This window comes from Micrasema longulum, unplaced genomic scaffold, assembly GCF_059751315.1.
Source record: "Micrasema longulum isolate JH-2025_06_02 unplaced genomic scaffold, ASM5975131v1 h1tg001032l, whole genome shotgun sequence".
In the NCBI taxonomy this organism is placed as follows: Eukaryota; Metazoa; Arthropoda; class Insecta; order Trichoptera; family Brachycentridae; genus Micrasema; species Micrasema longulum.
In genome coordinates this window covers 97,369-117,436 of record NW_028278220.1, presented here as the reverse complement: position 1 = coordinate 117,436, position 20,068 = coordinate 97,369, and the positions used below count along the sequence as shown (strand labels likewise).

The window sequence follows — 20,068 nt, the reverse complement described above, 5'->3', positions numbered from 1 at the left end:
AGTGACACCTTTTTATATTCATTCATATTGATGGGGAAAAGAAATATACATAATATAATAAATTTATGATACATAATAATTTTTACCGTTAGCAAATCCGGCACATATTGTGTAGTTTGTAAGAAATTTGGAGAAGAACAAAGGATCACTCTGTATGCACTCCAAGTCACTTCTTACTGGCATCACAGCTTGTTGCAAGGCATATGAAAAATTTGATTCAAAAGAAGAACCCCATCCAACAACCTAAAACAAAAATAACCAGTTTTTTTTTGCTCTTCAAGATACATTTGTTACTCAATAAAATAAATATTTTTTATTATCAGTAAAAAGGCTGAATAGTGCAGAGCCAATTTTACCATACAAAAAAAAACATATTTTATTTTCATACACCAACTGTAGAAATAACAAATATTATTTATTAAAAAAAAAGTTTCTAAAAACTAAAAACGCAGCAAAATGCTTTCGCTGCAGTGCAATGATCTCTTAGCTGGTCGGTTCTGGTTTGGAGGCGCCAGAAACTTAGCTTTCATCCTCTCGTTATCTGCTATCATCACCCTGTTAGTGTGATCCCATTGCCCTGGGTTCGCGACGTGGATGCTACCGAGTTGGACTAGTCAGTAGGGTACCAGGTGGAATGCAACTGGGCGTTCGCAGCATTTTAAAGAATCACACCCTCCAGCAAGATGTGACTCACTGCGACCCTACTGACAGTTTGAATGACTATTAAGAACTCTAAATTATTATTCTGAAGATTTTGGAATTGATACCTTAACACATCTCAAGAGAAAGCATAGACCTTACATTTAAGAAAAAACATTTTGAATGGCTGATATGCAAATGTGTCAATATTGATTATTGATACTGATTTCTCCTTTATATTTACCGGTTCAATTTTAATATTTATTTTTATATTATTTTCAAACAATCTCTTATAATTTTACGAACAAATATACAAAGAATTAAGAATAGTCCAGAAGGAGCGTAGAATCATATTTGAATACACCGAACTGTGTCCAAAAATTCCACCGCTTTTACCCACTTTCACCGCGTGCGTTCGTGAAGTCGCCGCGTAATATTGCCAGATGGGAAAAATATAATCACAACACAAATGTAAGGTAAAAAAAAAGCAATTTGTTAGATTCTCTAAAACTTTATTGTGCACGCGGAAACATTGATTTACACAACAGAGTAGAAAAGTAAAGGGTCATTTGATAAGAGTAATGGAATTAATGAACTTTGAGTTTAAAATATTAAAAAAAAAAATTTACATTAAACGGATATTTTTATATCATGTTAAATGATATTTGATGTTTTAAAGATAATTTCGGTAAAATGTCCACCACGGCGTTGTTTAATCTGAGATCCAATTTTCATTAGTTCTCTCATTAGATTAGCAAAGTAGGGTAAACAAAATTACTACCTTAACAACACTAAAAAAATTACAATTTTTTTTCTCTGACAATCTGACAGATGGAAAAATAATTCAATTTTTAAGTAATGCATTTGCTACTTACACATGCATTTGCTAATTACATATGAAATGTGATGTCATCCTGTTTCTTAAAGATCCCAGCAGTATTTTTACACTTTAAAATGACACAACACTGCATGTTGAATTCAAATCGGGAGCTGCGTATTGAGCGACGTCTACAAAGAAACTAATGGGTCAAAACGTAAAACTACTCTTTTAAGAGTAGTTTAGTCGCCTTCTGTTTGATGCGCGTATGCGGTTTCTGGACTATTCTTAATTCTATGCTTATATATATACACATATATATATATACATTTATGATTTTGTTTACACTATTTTCTAAATTATTATAATTTATTTTTACATCTATCTCTGTAACGGAAAAAACCCCACCCGTTTCGCGGTTCAGTGAATTTGTTTATTTTTCCTTTATTTGCAAATATTAATGAATAAATAAACAAAAAAAAACAAAAAATATTTTAGGTTATCTTTTTACATAGTTTTATTTTTCGTTCATATTTTATGTTTCTTTCTTTTAATATTTTTACTCATATAGATGTGTAGGTATTATAAAATATGTTGTATTTGTATATGAATGCGAGCACATATTATATTTTTTATTTTAATATCTGTTATGTTCACTTCACAATATACATGTGTGTAAATTTACTTTGTAATGTATCAAAAAGTGTAATGAAATGTTTAAAAATGTAAACAAAAATTAAATGGCAATCATATCGGGAATCAAATCCATGACCTCTTGCTAACAAGGTACCGGCGCAAACCAATGCACAACAAGATGGGGCCTAATCTTAACTTGATTTATTTTTACATGATTTTCGCTAAAGAGTTGAAAACTACTCGACGGTTTTTTTTTTTTTTTTTTTCACACATAACTGTATTTTGTATGCACACATGACAGATTTTTAACCATGAAAGGCACAAGATTTTTATATTTACTTCTCAATGAAACATTTTAAAAATTCTTTCTCCTACACATGAAAAAGCTTTTATTTTATTTAGAATACAAAATACTTACGTATCCATTTTTCCCAAATATACTATATCTTTGTGTATCTGTATCATGCCAGAGACAAATTGGTTGAACGTAATCAGTGAATGTTGCTTCTGATGTCAATTTTAGCAGGGAAATGTCGTTTTCCAATGTGTTCCATGTAAAACGAGGATGAATCAAAATTTCGTAAATCTACAATAAACATAATTAGATCGAATCTCAAATATTAAAACATTGCAAGTCATCAGAACTAAGTCACAGGGGAATAACTACAGTATAATCCGGATATTAGAATCGCGGAAAATGTCATTAATTATCAAATACCAAGTAGGCAGAGAACAATGAATGATGAGCACTACAATACCCTCCCTTCGGTTTTCGGACACCACTTTCGTCACCTGTGTCTGTATCTCAGAGGCAGACGGATGCAAATTCAGAATTTGATGAGATGACATTTCGATTTTCGTATCCAGTTTATGATCATGTCCATTGATTTAAAAAAAATGTAAGTCTTGTAATGAAATAACCAATGCATTAAGCTACTGAAAATACAAATGAATGCTATAAATTATTAGAAATCACTTAGAGAAAGTAGATTCTTTAGGGTTTTGTTGAACATTTGACGTTTGGATTTGCATCCGTCTGCCTTTGAGGTACAGATTTGTAAAGGAATGCTATATTTGTTTAGTTTTTTACCAATTCCTATTTGTGACGTTGCATCATGTACACTTGGCAAACTTCCACTTTGCCAATGTACCTATTAGTATTTTTAAATTGTAAACCTTTTAAAATCCTTTATAAGTTGCCAGAATTCTCTCTGTCACTACCCCTACTGCCAGTTTTTGAGCGACCTACATTTCGGAAATGAATGATTTATTTATTTTATAATTTGATTGCATAAAATAAGCAAGTATACATATTTAGTAACATAGATTCCCATCTATATAAAACTACTGAATAGAACATGAAAACGGAGAGTTCTCTGTTTAGGATAGTCTCCATCTAACATGGCTCAGCCTGTTCTAAGATGGAGATTTTTTATCTTTTAAAGCATAAGTAGTTCTATACTAATATAACAAAAACAAAAAAACTCAAACTACCTTATTATAAATGCCTAGCTAATCAAATGTAAGAAATTAAAAATCGTTATTATACAAATATAAAATATACCTATTTATGTGCCAAGAATACATGTTACTTAAACATAAATAATATACTGTAGTATATAATCAAAAAACAAATATAAATCAATGAAATTAATAAAAATAATATGTGTACCAATTATATAAAGTACTACGTTTATTGATCTACATATATTTTTCAAAAAAATCTCTAGCTACACTATTTATATGTGCAGTTATTTTTATTTTTAAATTTGTTATACATTTTGAGTCTTTTATATTTGGCAATAAACCATTAAATAGTTTTGGAGCAATTACATTATTAAATCATCATTTAATTATTTCATTTGTTAAATCCTAATCATTCGATTATTAAATTCATTCGATTATTTTTATCTCTACTCTATACAAATTACGTTGATAGTCGACATTTCGCTCCTTCACTCTCATTGGTTTTATTATCAATCCATAATGGGGAAGTTCAGTGGTTTTTTATATATTTTTTATTTGTTAAAAAACTTTTAAACTAAGTCAAAATAATGATTTTTTAATTTTTATATATCGCATTATCAGCGCTACGATTTTTAAAGTTTTATATTTCTGAAATAACTCGTGAAAAGTAGTTAGTTTGTATTAAAATGTTTTTTATTATTTTTTTCGTACATTTTCAGGAAACTTAGTCGTTCAATTTAATGTTCCAATTTTTACAGCGGGCAACAAAACATTTATTGTATTTTTATGAAGTTTCTCATTGGTAAAAAACCATAGACCTAAAAAACCAACATCATCATCATTCCCTTTCCGCACCAAATGGTGGATAGGGCAATGTATTGGTAAACCAACCGCAGCTTATCTTGATAATTTTGTTACATGAAGGTCAGGCCGATCAGTCCTATGCTTCACTGGTCTGGCCTAGGAACAAAAACATACTGCAGCGTAGAACCACCTATATTATAAGAAAATACATAATCTATGTAGTCGTATATTGTAAAAGCTCTGTGGACGAAAATAAATAAATATATGTATCCGCATCGGGTTCGAATTTTCAAGAGGCGGTCTGACTTTTCTTCATCCAAAAGTATTTCCATATTTTCTCCCTGGATTATGACCCTAGAGCAATGTTTTTTTTTACAAACTATAGATATTTACCAGTCTCTATTCTTTTGTTTTTTTGATCAATTGTTTCTGATGGGAGCTAGAACCATCCAAAAAACTAAAAAGCGCCCAGTTTTATCAACCGTCTTCGGACGAACGGTAAACAAATAATTTTGAAAAACGGGAAAGGCACCGCCGACACAGAAAATTGCATTCTGATACTCCGTCTTTAAAAAATAACGAAACCAGAAAAGTGCAGAAGTGCAGAAAACGGGACAGCGAAATATGGATTATGTCGATATTACTTGGGTAAAATCAGTCCAACGTGCAATTACCTTTTTCTCACAGTATTGGGAAGCATTTGCGAGGGAATAACAGAAAAACAATGTTTAAAAACCTTTTCATCAAAATTCCCAAACACCGCCGATCCTCATAATAACCCTATGTTAGTTTGTTAGTGACGGAACGTTTTCAAATAAAATAATATTCTAGTGTGCCTACTAACTGTTTACTCGGTTCACCGACAGGCACTAAAAAATTGACATACGGTTTATTCGAACGCGCTGTACCCAACAGAAAAGTAACTACGCTCCCTCTAGTACATATTAGTTTTACTTCATTCTAGCGATGTCCAGGACTTTTTCGATTAAGCCCGATCGGTCGAAAAAATAATATCGAGAATGTTTCTTTTCTGCCGTTCCATGTTGTTCGCTTCTTTATTGGATTATGAATATGTACGAGTATATCGCGTTTTCAATAAATTTGAGTCCGAAAATAATAAAACGGCATTTCGGTTTCGATTCTAAACGTCACGCCTGACGGTAGTAGAGTAAGGTTCGAACTACGGACCTCTGATTCGTGAATCCGTGACACTACCCACGGGACCACAACCCGGAAATCAAAGATAAACGCAGTAAAATGTACATTCGCAAATTTTACATGGCTTAACATTTTGTTTCAAACTGTTATAAAAATTGTTTTTGATTTGATATAGTTAATGTAGTTTTTTATTGTGTATAATTTATTAACGTAATTTTTTTATTGATAATTAATTTTTTAATGCCGATATGTTTTCTTGATTATGTACACAAGTATCCGTGTAGTAGGTATAGTGAGCGGCGATAGCGGGGTGGTCCGCGGTCATTCGGGTGAATACAAAAATATTTAGGCAAGTGACCGTGGATCGCCGTACTGTCGCTTTTTGCTGAGCTGCCTGCGGGGTGATACCCTACTGTTACCACACCATACATCCACAACTTACATCTATCTTGGTACGGGTTTACCTACATAGATAGATTTAAAAAAAATGGAAATACATAGACAATATTGTAATCTTAGGGATTATATATATACATATATTTTAATGTAAGTACGCATTGTATTAATATTATTTTTAATTTGTAAACGTTTTTTATTTCTTAATGCCCAATAAAGATATTATTATTATATCTATATTTATGATAAATAATTGTGAAAATAACAAAAAAATCGAGTGTAACCGTAATTGAGAAACTTGGTTTTATATATTTTTAAAAAAAGGGAATAACCCGCTAAGCCTCTTGTCAGCGGGTGGAAAAGAGGGGAAATTGAAGAGGGCAATGAAAAATACACCACAACCTAGACCAATCGAATTTTTTTTCTTGCAACTGGCGGGAATCGAACCCGCGATGCCAGTTTCACAGTTGGGCGTCTAACCAACTGCCCCACGGCACATAATTTAGTTACTAATATAATTTTCTTATTACATTATTTAATCCTATTATTCTCATCACTATTTCAGTGTTTTTCATTACTTAAAGGGGAAGAAAGGTGTTTAGGAAAATCGAGAAGGGAGGGTTTGATTAGAAAAGTATAGTAATAAATGACTCACACCCTTCTCTTGTAAACCGATGTCACCTCCGAAATAATTATGTTTCCCCAAAGATACAAACACCCTTTCGGCGATCACAAGGGCGCCATTTTCTACAACACAGTGACCAGCTGAAAGGAAGAAGAAAAATTCGTTATGTCAGAGCTTTTAACAAGAATTTATGTTTATTTAATTTATTAAAAATATCTTAAATACCTGGCTTATTGATGCATGGCAACTTCATGTTATCAATTAAAATAACAACAATAAAAATAAACATAACAAAACAAATACAAATAATAACTAACATAACATAAATAAAAATAATCGAATACTTAAAAAAATATATCAAAAACTTTTACTTTTTTTATTTCGATCTACATATTCATACTCTAATAATATTCACAATAAAATGTTTTAGTTATTTATACTTATTTTCACACTATTTATTGTGCACGGTTATTTTAAATGTAGGAATTTATTAATGTTGATGCATTAGAGCTCGTACCCAGTTGGAGGTGACAAAAGAAAACGATTAACATAAATATAATATTTATAACACAATAATGTAATTTTTTATACTTATTTAAACACTATTTACTAAACACGGTTGTTTTATATGAAGGAATTTATAAATGTTGATGCATGGGAGCTTCTACCCTGTTGGAGGTGACAGAAGAAAACTATGTTGGGCTTCAATGTGTATTTATTAGATGTTGAATAAATAGATTACTGAGAAAGTTCAGTGGTTTTTTTACATTTTTTATTTGTTAATTGACTATTGAACCAAGACATTTTTTTTTATTTCAATTTTAGTTTAGCGTAATATCAGCGCTATAATTTTTAAAGGTTTAATATTTTTTTAATTACTTCACGTGTGACGTCTCAAGTTTCCTTACCCTTCTTCTCGATGAGTTCTGCTGATTGGTCAGTCGATTTACGGTAAACCGGAAACCTATTACAATGATATTTTCATTGGTTGATTGGCGTCATGCGAAGTAGTTCGTTTTTATTATGTTTTTCATACATTTTCAAGAAACTTCACCGAAATATTTAAATCTCTAATTTTTACCGAGGGTGAGAATACATTTTTTATATCCAATGTCTCATAGAGCTGAACTTCCTCATCGAGAGAGTAACTGCGTAAACGCTTTATATGAGTAACTAACTGACTGACTTGGGAAGGTAACTAAACTGTGTAACTAAGGGTGCTACTACTTATCCGTAGAAATTGTTCTGTGTTCACTTTACTTCCTAGTAGAGTCTTGAGGTCATTTACTATTTCCCTGGCTACCAGCAATTTGATATCCGTTCGTGTCATCGGTAATTTAGATGTTTTGACGATCTATTTTGTACATGTGGGCATTGATTTCCGGGCGAGTCATACAGTACCCCTTTCAAGCGAGATGGTCTCGCGATACGGCGTAGTTTAAAAAAAAAGGGGGGAGATTATTTCCTTTTACGTAGAATATCTCAGCGCCTATGATTGATAAGTACTGCTATGTTGTGCTGACAATGAAGTGCTGGCGAAGTTATTCTTGAATTTGTTGACGCCGATTTTGGCTCGTACAATGAGTGCAAGTACTGTTGTAGCATTCCACAAATCGATAAGATTTATTGCTTTTGCGATTAATCGAAAGAACAGTCACTTTTTAAATTCTATGCATTTCATACTTTAGCGAGAATTAGAAAAAAAGGTTTTTTTTGCACCACAACAGGCCAGGAGGCCCAATTACAGTTGTTCATTACAGCACAGAACACCTAGGCTTGAGAAAAATCACATTAAATTTTTGTGTTCTCACCGGAAATCGAACCCAGAACCTTCCGTGCGTGAGTAGAGCATCTTCACCACTACACCACTGAGGCCGTCTTGTCAGTATGGGCCCTTTTAGTTATTAAACATGTATGTATATATATATTACTATGGAATATAGTTCCTCATCTATTTCCCACAACTTTGAATATACAAAATAAGGGTGGTCTTGTTCCCAGGGAAACATCAGTCCTTATAAGAGAAACCATCTAGACCAAATTCCATAAACTTTAATATACATATTCCCACGTATTTTTTATATGATCCCTTTCAGCTACGAATATTTTACGTTATAAATATTAAATACACTGTCCCTTGTGTTGGTATTACGGTTTCCTCCATCTACGGGGTTTACTTATATTAATAAGCTAAAATTACATTCATCAAATTTATACACAACTTTCAATGTCTTAGTGTGTTTGTTAAACGATAGAAAATAAGTAACAAGTTAAACTATTATCTACTTTTATTTCAACTACCATAACACCTACCAGCAAGCGCGGAAATTATTCAAAGCCTGACATTTGAATAATGCAAGAAAAATAAATCAGGCTGTGGTATTGTTTAAGTACAATGTAAAACCTATATTATGCTGTCCAAATTAGCGACCATTCTCAGCTTCCCATTATATTTGACTTTCGATAATAATGTTTTACAGTTACTATGTTTGTGGGAAAATAAAAAAAATCACTGCTCGCCACTCCTGAGTACTGAGAGTATGTAATTTTGTCCGTGTGACAGGGTACCACGACAATATGATGAGAGTATATGTATCATCCTCACCTGTCACGACTATAGTCTTGGAGATGAGACTTCCTCCACATATGTACTGGAGGACAGCCAACCTCGTCCTTAGTCTGAACACCGCCACATGCCAAGGCCAGTCCCCCGGTCTGGCTTCGACTCCTGACATAATCAGCTCCTTATGTTTCACCATTTTTAGTCCGCAGGCAGGACTCGGTGGAGTCTCAGTGGTCTCCTGAATAGAAGGATGCGTAACAGGGTGGTAGATCGCGCTGGTTGAAGTTGATATCGCGTACTGGTCCCAGACTCCCTTAAAATAAACCACCTTTACTTGACATATTACATAGATAGAGATTATTTTTGAGAAGGGAATATGAAAGTCTGAACATTTACATTTAGAGATAATCAGCTATTAGACCATCAATTAAAAAATAACATCCATTCCAATTATTTCGACATTCATGTGTGCGTCTGTGTCCGGGTGGATGAAGAATGCAGTTCTGTGCGGAGACGAAACCTCTGGTTCAGACCTTGGACGAATGTTTTTGACTCGATGGCTGTTTTCAGGTAAAAATCCTGAATAAGTAAAACGAGTGGAGATAAGTCTGTCTCATTGCATTGTTAATGACATGTTCGCCTACCATTCTTGAGGTCCCCGGTTCAATTCCTGGCAGGGTAGATGTGAAATATTGATTGAAAATGTTGTTAAAACTGCAATATTTCATTGTTCGTGGCACTGGCACCTGAAGCGTAGGACTAATCACCTTACTTTCAAGTAAAAGATGATCAAAATACGCTGCATTAGGTTTACAAATGCCACACCCTATGCACCATTGGGTGTGGAAAGGGGAATGACGATGATTTTTAATTTATTAGTTAAGTTTATAATAAGATGGAAAACGTCTAAGCATTTACAGGGCTCATAAACTGTCATTGGTTGATAAACACTACATATACTATTTTGCCCACGTTTCAGCATCTAAATTTCTTTGAATCTCCCATCTATTGATAATTGCTTAGTTAAAGGCCTGAAACCTTTATTGATGTGGGTGAGATACATCTGACTTAATTGTTTCACCTACCAGGCAATACCGTCTTTTTAATTGGAAATGAATCTTCAATGCAGGGTTTATCTTATGTATTATATTGTGTACCTATGGTTACTTTTGCACCGTGACGTCAGAACTTGTTATGACAGAATAATAATTTGGGCGGTGTAACGGAATCCCACCCTTTTTCATTAAATTTTTATTCAAATTGGTTGGAGCCCAAAGCTAATAATTAAACACTGTGGGTACATAAACGCTGAAAACTTTTTTCCTTCTATTATATTTATAGCCTCTGTAAGGTATTGACAGATATTTGTCGGCTTCGTGGTGTAGTACTCAGCGGATTTGCCTACCTTGCAAGAGGTCTCGGGTTCGATTCCCGACATAATTGACATGAAATATTTATTTAAAGGGTGTTTTTACACTAGAATATTACATAATCCCTTGAAGGGTACCTGAAGGGTAAGACTAATCATCTTACCTTCATGCAACAAAAATGATCAGGACACACTGCGATCGGTATACCAATGCAGTGCCCTATGCATCATTAAGTACGGAAAGAGAATGATAATTATGATGAAGATATTGACGAACACGGCTACCGTTGTTTTGAAAGAAATAATAGTACCGCCTACGATTTTGTGATTAAAATGAGGAGTTGAGAATTACACTAACTAATATAGTGAGTTATTTATTTTTGGAGGAAATTTGTGCATCTGAGTCGTAGCTAAGGGCTCATCAGGGGAGGCTACTGGGAGCGCAACCCTCAGGGGGGCGGGGGGCACTTTACAGCCAACGTTGCCAACTCTACCGATTTTTCGGTATGTCTACCGATTTGGGAGTAATCTACCGATCTGCTGAATTCGTTTTTTTAACATCTTGAGCAATTGACAATTTTACTGACATTATAGCAGCTATTTCCCCGAGATCTTTCAAAACTTCTTTAAAAAAACGGTTTTTAGAGGAGTGTGACAAAATCGAGGTAACAGTTTTTGGCAGCGTGACTTGTCACAAGAAACAGTTTAATTAGTAATAAGAAATGTTTTAAAAAGCTATAAAAAATAGGTAGTGGAGCTGGGTAGAAGTAAAATAGATTGTCTTATACGCCCAAACCAATACTGAATCACCTTCTCCACAAACGGATAGTTAACGTTATGTTTTTGTTATTTAATTGTGCGTTTTATATTATAAATAATATATGCATACAGAAATGAAATATAAACATAAATACGTATGTTTAAAACTGTCTATATAATCTCAAATGTAAAAAAAGTATATTGTTAAGTCTCCTCGGCATGGCTAACCCCGGTGAGGTCACTTAATTTTTATTGATAATTATTGTTTATACTGTGAAAAACAAAATCAATAAATTATAAATATAAAAATCAATAATTTTTGTGAAACTATTCTCGCTGATAACGAACCCACCGAAATTTACCGATTTATTTTTCAGAATCTACCGATTTTAGCTTGATAGATGTTGGAAACATTGCCCACAGGCATTTTCTCTTTCTTTACTTGAAAAAAGTCTTGGGGAGCGCAAAATTCAAATCTTACCATGGGCGCTCATGACCCTAGCTACTAGCTACGACCCTCGCTAAGGAGTTAATACTTCTTCTGCGTATATATTTCTTTAAGGTTTTTTTTTGAATTTCTAGTAGTTCAAGAAAAGCTTTTTGTAATTAAACCAAATATGTTTATGTTAGAAAATTAAACAAAATAATTCTAACATAAACAAATTTGGTTTAATTACAAAAAGTACACTTTTTTCTTAAACTTCCATAAATTAAAAAAAAACCTTAAAGTAATATCTACGCAGAAGCAGTTCACAATTAATAATAAATATAAAATTTAATAATCGTATTTGTCTTATTCACTTCATTTGAAATGGTTCAATAGATTTGTTTTGTGGGAACAATACCCTACTCCCTACATTATATTATATCCGATATGTGGGATGAACTTTTTCTTATATACCTATGTATTGTAGGTTTAAGTTGTAAGTGATTACATTTGACACTTTATTACAGACACTATTATATCGGTGTTTCTATATCATTTCTCAAATTATATATTTATATGATGTTAATTATAAAGTTAAGTTATTTCTAGTTTCTAGTATAAGTACGTAAATGTAATTCTTCCGAATCTATTAAAAAAATAAATTAAAAACTTATTTTCTGTGAAATTTGTCTGGATAACCATTATTAAGGTTATATTAAAAATCCAAAAACAAACTTCCACATCTGTACTCGAAATTTCAAGCTCCCAAAGAAGACAATTTTAAGAAAATCTACAAAATAAACTTGCATCCAATACATTCTTAATACTTCGAAATACGACTCAATTACTACAAAATAAATCTGTTTACATAATATACGTAATATTTGCTAACAATATTCTTCTTCATTTTCTTTTCTGCACCTAATGGTGTATAGGGCACTGAATTGGTACACCAATCGCAGCGTATCATTATGATTTGAAGAAAAGATGATCTATCTTGCCAGGTGCCAGTCTATGAAATATTATAGCATTAAAACACCATTTTAAATAAATATTTCACATCAACCATGTCGGAAATCGAACCCGAGACCTCTTGCATGGCAGGCAAACACGCTGACCACTACACCACCAGGCCAACAATATAAAAAAGGTAAAATATTTTAATTTTTTACTAGCTAAGCATAAAATTTTAAAGTAATAATACAAAGCATAAATCAACTAAAAAAAACTTAACAATAACTTAATTACTTATATTAAATATCGCTTTCAATAAATTTCATTAAAAAATCTAAATATCAATCATACATCTTCTTACGATGTTTTTATTATTATTAACAATTTCAGTGTATTCTTCATTGTTATACAATTTGAAATGTACCTTTCTAAGCACTAAAGTTTTACTATTTTTTTTTAAAGGCACTCCACATATCATAAATTAATTCTACTATTGATTTAACTATACATTTTTGACAAAATATATATATTGAACAATATAGACACTTGTTATGAATCAGTTTTTTTAAACTAATATTCCGAGTACCTATCTCTAAGTCTAAATATATATACTGAATAAAATTACGGTGATTTATGAATATTTTCAGACATGTCTTAGTTGGAGAAATAATTCGGAATCTTACTCATTCAACTCAACTTTATTTGTGGAAATACGTACATTGATTCCACCATATGTCACTGTAAATATGTATGTATGGGAATCGATAATATAACATCAATTGTATCCGTTATTCAAACATTACCCCCTTTGAAATCCTGCTCGGGAATACTAAGAAACCTGTGAAGATTTCAGGAAAAGAAGATTCGTTTCATTAGATTATTTATTACCGGAGATAGAGTTTTGAATTGAATTTCCCGGGATGCCAAAGAAAAAGAAACAGCTACAAAATGTACCTAATATCCCCCATTTAGCCAACTAAGAATTTTTAAACATTTTTTGCACTTCGTCGCAGATCTCATTGACTTAAATGAAATTCCGACTGAAATTGAATTTTTTATATTTACGAAGCAAGAGCCTGTAGCATGTAACCAAATCGTCAAATCGTCCAATCTAATCGGCCGATCTTTTGGTCAATTATCGATTTCCGGACACATTTTACACGTCCTCTTGGTGGACCTACGTGAAATACGACTTTCAAAATATTATATATAATAATTTTTCTTAAACTAAAGGGCCCGGATATGACATTCCGCGTCGCTTTCCAGATCAATTATTTTGTACTCTTATTTTTTTTCATTGTAAATATTTTATTTACAAAAAAGAAAACAAAATAATTGGGAATATAAATGAGACAAACAACCTAGATAGGCATAGCCTGTGCGTGATCACAGAAAGAAGAAATATTTCACTGCTCTATTCTAAAAATAATAAATTATAAGTTCGCATGAACGTATTTTAGTAAGAAGCTAACGACACGAACAATTCGCCATAAGAAAATTCATTAACTCACCCATGAATGTTCTTTTTTTAATTGAGAAAAATATATTATCACATCTTAACTTTTTCAATTATTAAGATTTGTAAATACCCGATTTATTTTTTGCTTGTGTCGTTTCCCTTCTAGTTGTTTTACGAAATCTGTGGATTTTTTAATGTGATGTCACAGAAAAATGAATTAAAAATGTGTTCAATAATTGACTATTATAAAAAAAATCAGAGAAAATAAACTACTTATAAGTAAAATATTCATGTTATTGTGTGCAAAAAATACAATTTAAGGTACCCATCATAAAACTTAATTTTTATGTCATGGTTTAGAAGAATAAAATTGGCCAATTACCCACAAGTATATAATATCGTGTCAACAACCAGATTTTCCTAATTTTCACAAAATAAACGTTTGTTTTGCCCAAATCATACACTAGACAAATATTTGAAAGATCGGCAACATGCTGAAAGCCATATTACCTGAAATAAATTTTCGCCATGGAACATATTGCAACATCTATGAGGTGTACCAAAATGAGCAAAAAGGTAATGATCGGCAAAACACGTTAGAATTTTTACTTAGGTGTATTTATCGTTCGTGCATTCTGTCATCTTTATTGCTTGTTGTAAAAATTAATTTTTCTCCATAATTTATTTTATTTTATTTTATATTAATCTTCTTCTTCTTTTGCTGCTCCTACCGGAGGTTGGCGACCATCATTGTGAATTCATCACGATCCTAAGCCGGTCTAACCAGCGCTTCTGCATCCGGCACACCGAACCACTGTCTGAGATTTCTAAGCCATGATGCTCTTTTCCGCCCCATACCCCGCCTGCCATCTATCTTTCCTTCCATAATAAGTTGGAGAAGGGCATACTTCTCATTGCGGAATATGCGACCAAAGTATGAGGCTTTTCTTCTTTTGACAAGGGTCAGTAACTCCTTCTCTTTGTCCATAATACTCAAAACCGCTTCATTGGAGACACGATCAGTCCATGAGATTCGAAGCATTCTTCTGCACAACCAATTCAATTTTGTTCGTCTTTGAAACTTGAATTCAGCCCTCCACTCCATACAGCAGCACTCGCAATACATGAGGGCATTGGAAGCAAAGATAGCAACCTCAAAAAAAATTAAATATTTTTGGTTATGATGTAATTCTGTAGTTTATCAACCTTATTTGTATAAAAATCATGAGTTGAGTTGCAAATGTAGTTCAAAATCATACTTCTGATGGTTTGAAAATAGTGTTAAGCAAACAAAGCAATATGCATCAGCCATTTTATTCGACCAATGACTAGACTTGAGATTTTAATTTTCAAAATGGCCGTGCCATACAGAAAGTTTTTTGAATTCGTGTTTTTATTAAAGCTAATTTATTAGTATAAGTTTAAGTTCAGTGAAAATAACATTTCTAACATAAAGACTCTTTGGCATTAGTGTAGCAGTTTTTGCTATTTTTCTCGAAAACACCAAAACGGGAGTTTGCTATTTTTGCTTCCAATGCCCTCACATATGTTTCCATTGCTCTCCATCTTGTTCTTAGTCTCAGATCTCGGTTGTACGAGAGTTTCTGCATTTTATAAAATGTTGACTTCGCAATTATTTTAATATTTTTACTTTTGTTTCCCATAACATGAAATGGACTTTAACTGCTAAATCGTATCGATAAGTAATTGTTAATATTTTTATAAACTCGATATTTAAAAAAAGTAAAATAAATATTAGCTTAAGATTATCTCATGTGTGGCAATTGTGTAACACGAGTCTACATAAGATACAAGACTTGACGCATCTCTATTATTTATTTAAATGGTGAAATTGTATTTTTTAAAATCTTCAAATGGACGTTTTCACATCGGATTTGGAAAGCAAAGTATAAATATGCAGGATTTAAAAAATTATAAAAAAAACATTGTTATGCGAAGAATATACGAATGAAAGTGATGCCAATACCACAATAAATATGTTTTACTGTGTAAGAAAGAGCGCGAGAATAAAACTTATAACAAGGAAGATAGAGACGCTGATTTGTTGCTGATGTTTGTGAGAAAGAGACAAAAACATAATAAGAAATTCGTTCAATCGGTCGCTTATTGGCAGTGATCGGGAGTGTATGCTAGTTATACGACCAGCGTGTTAATGATTTAAATTTATTTTGCTATAACAGCAGATGCAAAATTTTTCATGCCTTGATGCCTAAAATCCTCTGACTGTCAAAACAAGTCATCGAAAGGAACAAATCCATACGGCGCGGCAGGGTAAAATTAGGGTGGACTGATTTTTAAAATTCATTTTTTAAAATTCGTAATCAATAATCAGAATGGTTTTTTTTCCGTACGGGCGCAACTCTATTACCCAGTGGCGAGTTTTTACTCGAAGATAAATACACAGTCATTTATCAGTATTACATATTATTAACCGTTTACACTCGTCAACGTAATGAAATGTTTTTTATCTGCTTTTTAGTAAAGTTTACTTTTTGCAGATTCTCAACTTTGCCATGGATCTAATACGAGCATTGTACTTACTTTGTTGACGCCGTTATTACAAATGTCCTCCGTGTTGATAATGGCACTTATTAGATTTGGAAATGGTTTCCCCGTTCTTGGTTGAACCGTCAGTGAAATATTTTCTCTATTTGAATTTTTGGTTTTTATATCCATAGACAATGAATCGTCATAATAGAAAAGCCATTTGAAGTTCTGCAACATAAACAATATGTTTTTGTGACACATAGACAAATAAAAATTAAATATATTGCCGATATTCCATATTATACAAATTTGTAATGAGCGACGTGAGTACACACATAATTATTGACAAAATATTTATTCATTCCTTTAGAACAATAACTCTACCACGGAGATTCATGTCATATATATTTGAGTGTGTTTATATTTGTCTAGTATTTTTTGAGTATCTTTAACAATTTTTTTTTTTTGTGCTGATCAATAGGCTTATAAAAGCTCTAATATATTGGCATTATTGACAAAAAACATGTTGAATTTAACTTAACCTAAACAATCTTTACAATCTTGAAATCTTTGATGTCTATCAAAGAAACCACTTAAAATTACAGTAGGCATTGCTGTGGCAAGATTTAGGCAGACATGGAAGATGTGTTATCTTTAAGAAAGCGATAACAGCTCTTGCTTCTTGAGTACTTACCTTTGCCGTGGGATGGCGATGGTTTTTGTTAAAAACAAACATCCATGTAGGTAGATAAAGTATCATCGGAAAGCGTCTGGATTTTATAACAATGTTTTGTTTTGAAATTATTATTGTATTATATATTGTTTAATAGTTAAGGTAAAACAAGGGGTTCAAATTTAATTTGTTCAACCATCTAAAAATAAACACATAACACATTCTGTCGTTAAAATATTTATGTTGATTTGTAAAAAGAGGAAAAGAAATCCATACATAAATATTTATATGTTAAATATATATACATGTATGACTGGATTTTTGATTTTTATAGTATAAAAAAATATATACTAAATTTTTTTAAAGGTTAATTATTTATTTTTTATTATATTTTATTTTTAAAAATCTCGTGAACCCCTGAGCCCTTAGCACGAGACTGTTTGTTTTAAACCTAGGGCATTTAATAAACATTGCAACAATACCAATAAATGAAGAATTTATGATTTGTGCCATTTCTATTATGCTGCGTTGTCTTTTTATAAAAGTATTTAAAGTATAATGTATCGCATAGTATTATAATAGAGCACAATGTATAAAACAACTGTGTAATATGTTTAACTATATTGTTGTAGTATTATTTCATAATTTTCTAACATAACATTAACAAATTACAACAGGGATGGAGAATACCTTAAATAAGAGAACATGGAAGTCTAGGCATTTACAGGGCTTATGACCTGTCATTGGCTGGTTTAAGTGGACACTTTACACACAGTTCACTATTTAGCCTATGTTTGAACATCCATATTTCTTCAATTCTTCAATTTGCTGATTTTAGTGAAGTTAAGGGGCCGAAACCTTCATTGTTGTGAAGAGATTCATCTGACTGAATTATTTATACTAAAAAACAAAACAATTTTCCAATTTTTAGTGTGTAAAGTGGCCACTTAAACCAGCCAATGACAAGTCATAAGCCCTGTAAATGCCTAGACTTCCATATTCCCTTATTTAAGGTATTCTCCATCCCTGTTGTAATTTGTTAATCTTAATGACTCCCAAGGGGGTGAAATCCAGTCTTTTGTCTACAAACATTTGGACAAACTCAAACATTATTTCTAACATAACACTGTTTAATGTATTTATATTTATGTTTATAAAAGGCATTTGCGTCGTGTACCCAAATAAGTAAATAAAATTACATCGATAGTATTGTTTAGCAAAATTAGTATTGTTTAGCAAAGTTTAGTTAACTGTTCCGAAGATTCTTGGCAGCGGGAAAAGAACACGACGTTGGTTTTAAAATTGTCTACAGCAAAGACAGCATTGGTACGCAAAATTACGGTGAATACTCTTATACAGCATACTCTATTTCTTTATATTTTGTACATTATTTGCATAGTATAATGGACTATAGTATTAGCTACAAATAGCATGTGCCCTATCAGCACGATGGCTTTGTGTTTTTGTGAAACTACTGCTATGGTGATGGGATTTTCATGTTAGTTTGATTAGTATTCTGACTAAGATACGGTTAAGTCTCGAAACCGGTTGATATAGAAAAGTTAGTAAACGGTTATATATTGTACAATTATTTAGTAACTTTTAATGTATGCTTCCACTTCCTATTATATTATATCCCAACTCAACACAGGGCTTTTGGTCTCATAGAGTTGGGATCATTGAGATATAATATATAAAGTTGACACTCCATACAAATCTGAGCTAAAAAGTCGTCCCCAAAGGAAAGGGAATGACCAGCGGAAAAAGCAAGTGTCGTCACGTCATATCCCGTCGACTTTAACAAGCAAAACAAGTAGTACAGTAAAAAGCACGGACTGTTTACATCGGTCTACTTTAAGTTCTATTTAGTATGTCGCCCCCTTCCGCATACGCATCACCTTTGTTTATCTTTTCACTATACGCTCGACTAACTGAGCAGGGTAGATACAGGAGATAGCTTACGACTGATAAATACTGGTAATATATAAATAAAAGTTTTTTACATTAAAATAACTATTTAAAACAAGTATTGATTAAGATAAAAACATTACTTACCGTTGAACGGTTATAACATCGCTTTTTCTATTTTTTCCAGATTGATTTGTGCAGTATCTTAGCGCACACATAGGCATTTTAGTAATTGCGAGGAATGCTCGCAACAGACTATAGTCTGATCTATCAAACATATGCTAATTGGCCGCAGGTTAAGGGACCATATTTCGAACGCTAACGTTTACTCTAGTTATACGTATACCTTAATTGTTGGGATACGATATTTTATGTAATATATTTTGTACTTACTAGTAAAAAATACATAATTTTCAAAGAAGGTTTAACATTAATGTATGCATAGAATATTGTTACACTCTACTGCAAAAACTACATGAAATATTAGAGATGACTTTCAAAGTCTTGTGTATAAAATAAAAACAAAGGTGTAATTCTTACCAAAGAGACGTTAGCATATGAATCAAATTTTAATTTGATGTGAGCAATATCTGGAAACTCACTAAAGGCACTGGGAATTATCACAATGGTGTAGATATACGGATCAGATTGATTGAAAATTTCGACAATTTTGTTTGTTTGATTACAAGGAAAATCATATAACAATTCACGATCCTGCGCAAGCGATGAACACACACAGGATATTAAAAAAAATAAACGTAAACACGCAAAAAATGTTCTAGACATTTTGAAATAATTATTTTCTCCCACTTTTTGAATATCCAAACTGTGCGTTGGAAGTTAATCGCTTAACTGAACTTTATACTGGCGATTTCGGAAGTTAATATGACATGAGTTGTTCGGAGA

At 32.3% G+C, this 20,068-nt stretch overlaps 1 protein-coding gene across 2 annotated transcripts in view; it reads right to left on the bottom strand.

The window, feature by feature from the left end:
• Positions 1-20,068, bottom strand: part of LOC148277444 (chymotrypsin-like protease CTRL-1) — a 22,436-nt gene extending 2,368 nt beyond the window's left edge. Inside the window, exons 1-6 of one of the 2 annotated variants that reach the window (XM_088232870.1) lie at positions 19,703-20,068; positions 16,636-16,809; positions 9,148-9,418; positions 6,573-6,682; positions 2,511-2,678; positions 87-243 (exon numbers count right to left, since the gene is read on the bottom strand). In XM_088232870.1, coding sequence (XP_088088996.1) covers positions 87-243; positions 2,511-2,678; positions 6,573-6,682; positions 9,148-9,418; positions 16,636-16,809; positions 19,703-19,948 — 1,126 coding nt within the window. In that variant the 5' untranslated portion in view covers positions 19,949-20,068. Of the gene's footprint in view, positions 1-86; positions 244-2,510; positions 2,679-2,810; positions 3,134-6,572; positions 6,683-9,147; positions 9,419-16,635; positions 16,810-19,702 lie in introns of those variants that run through there. The other variant, XR_015823470.1, reaches the window with a different exon arrangement.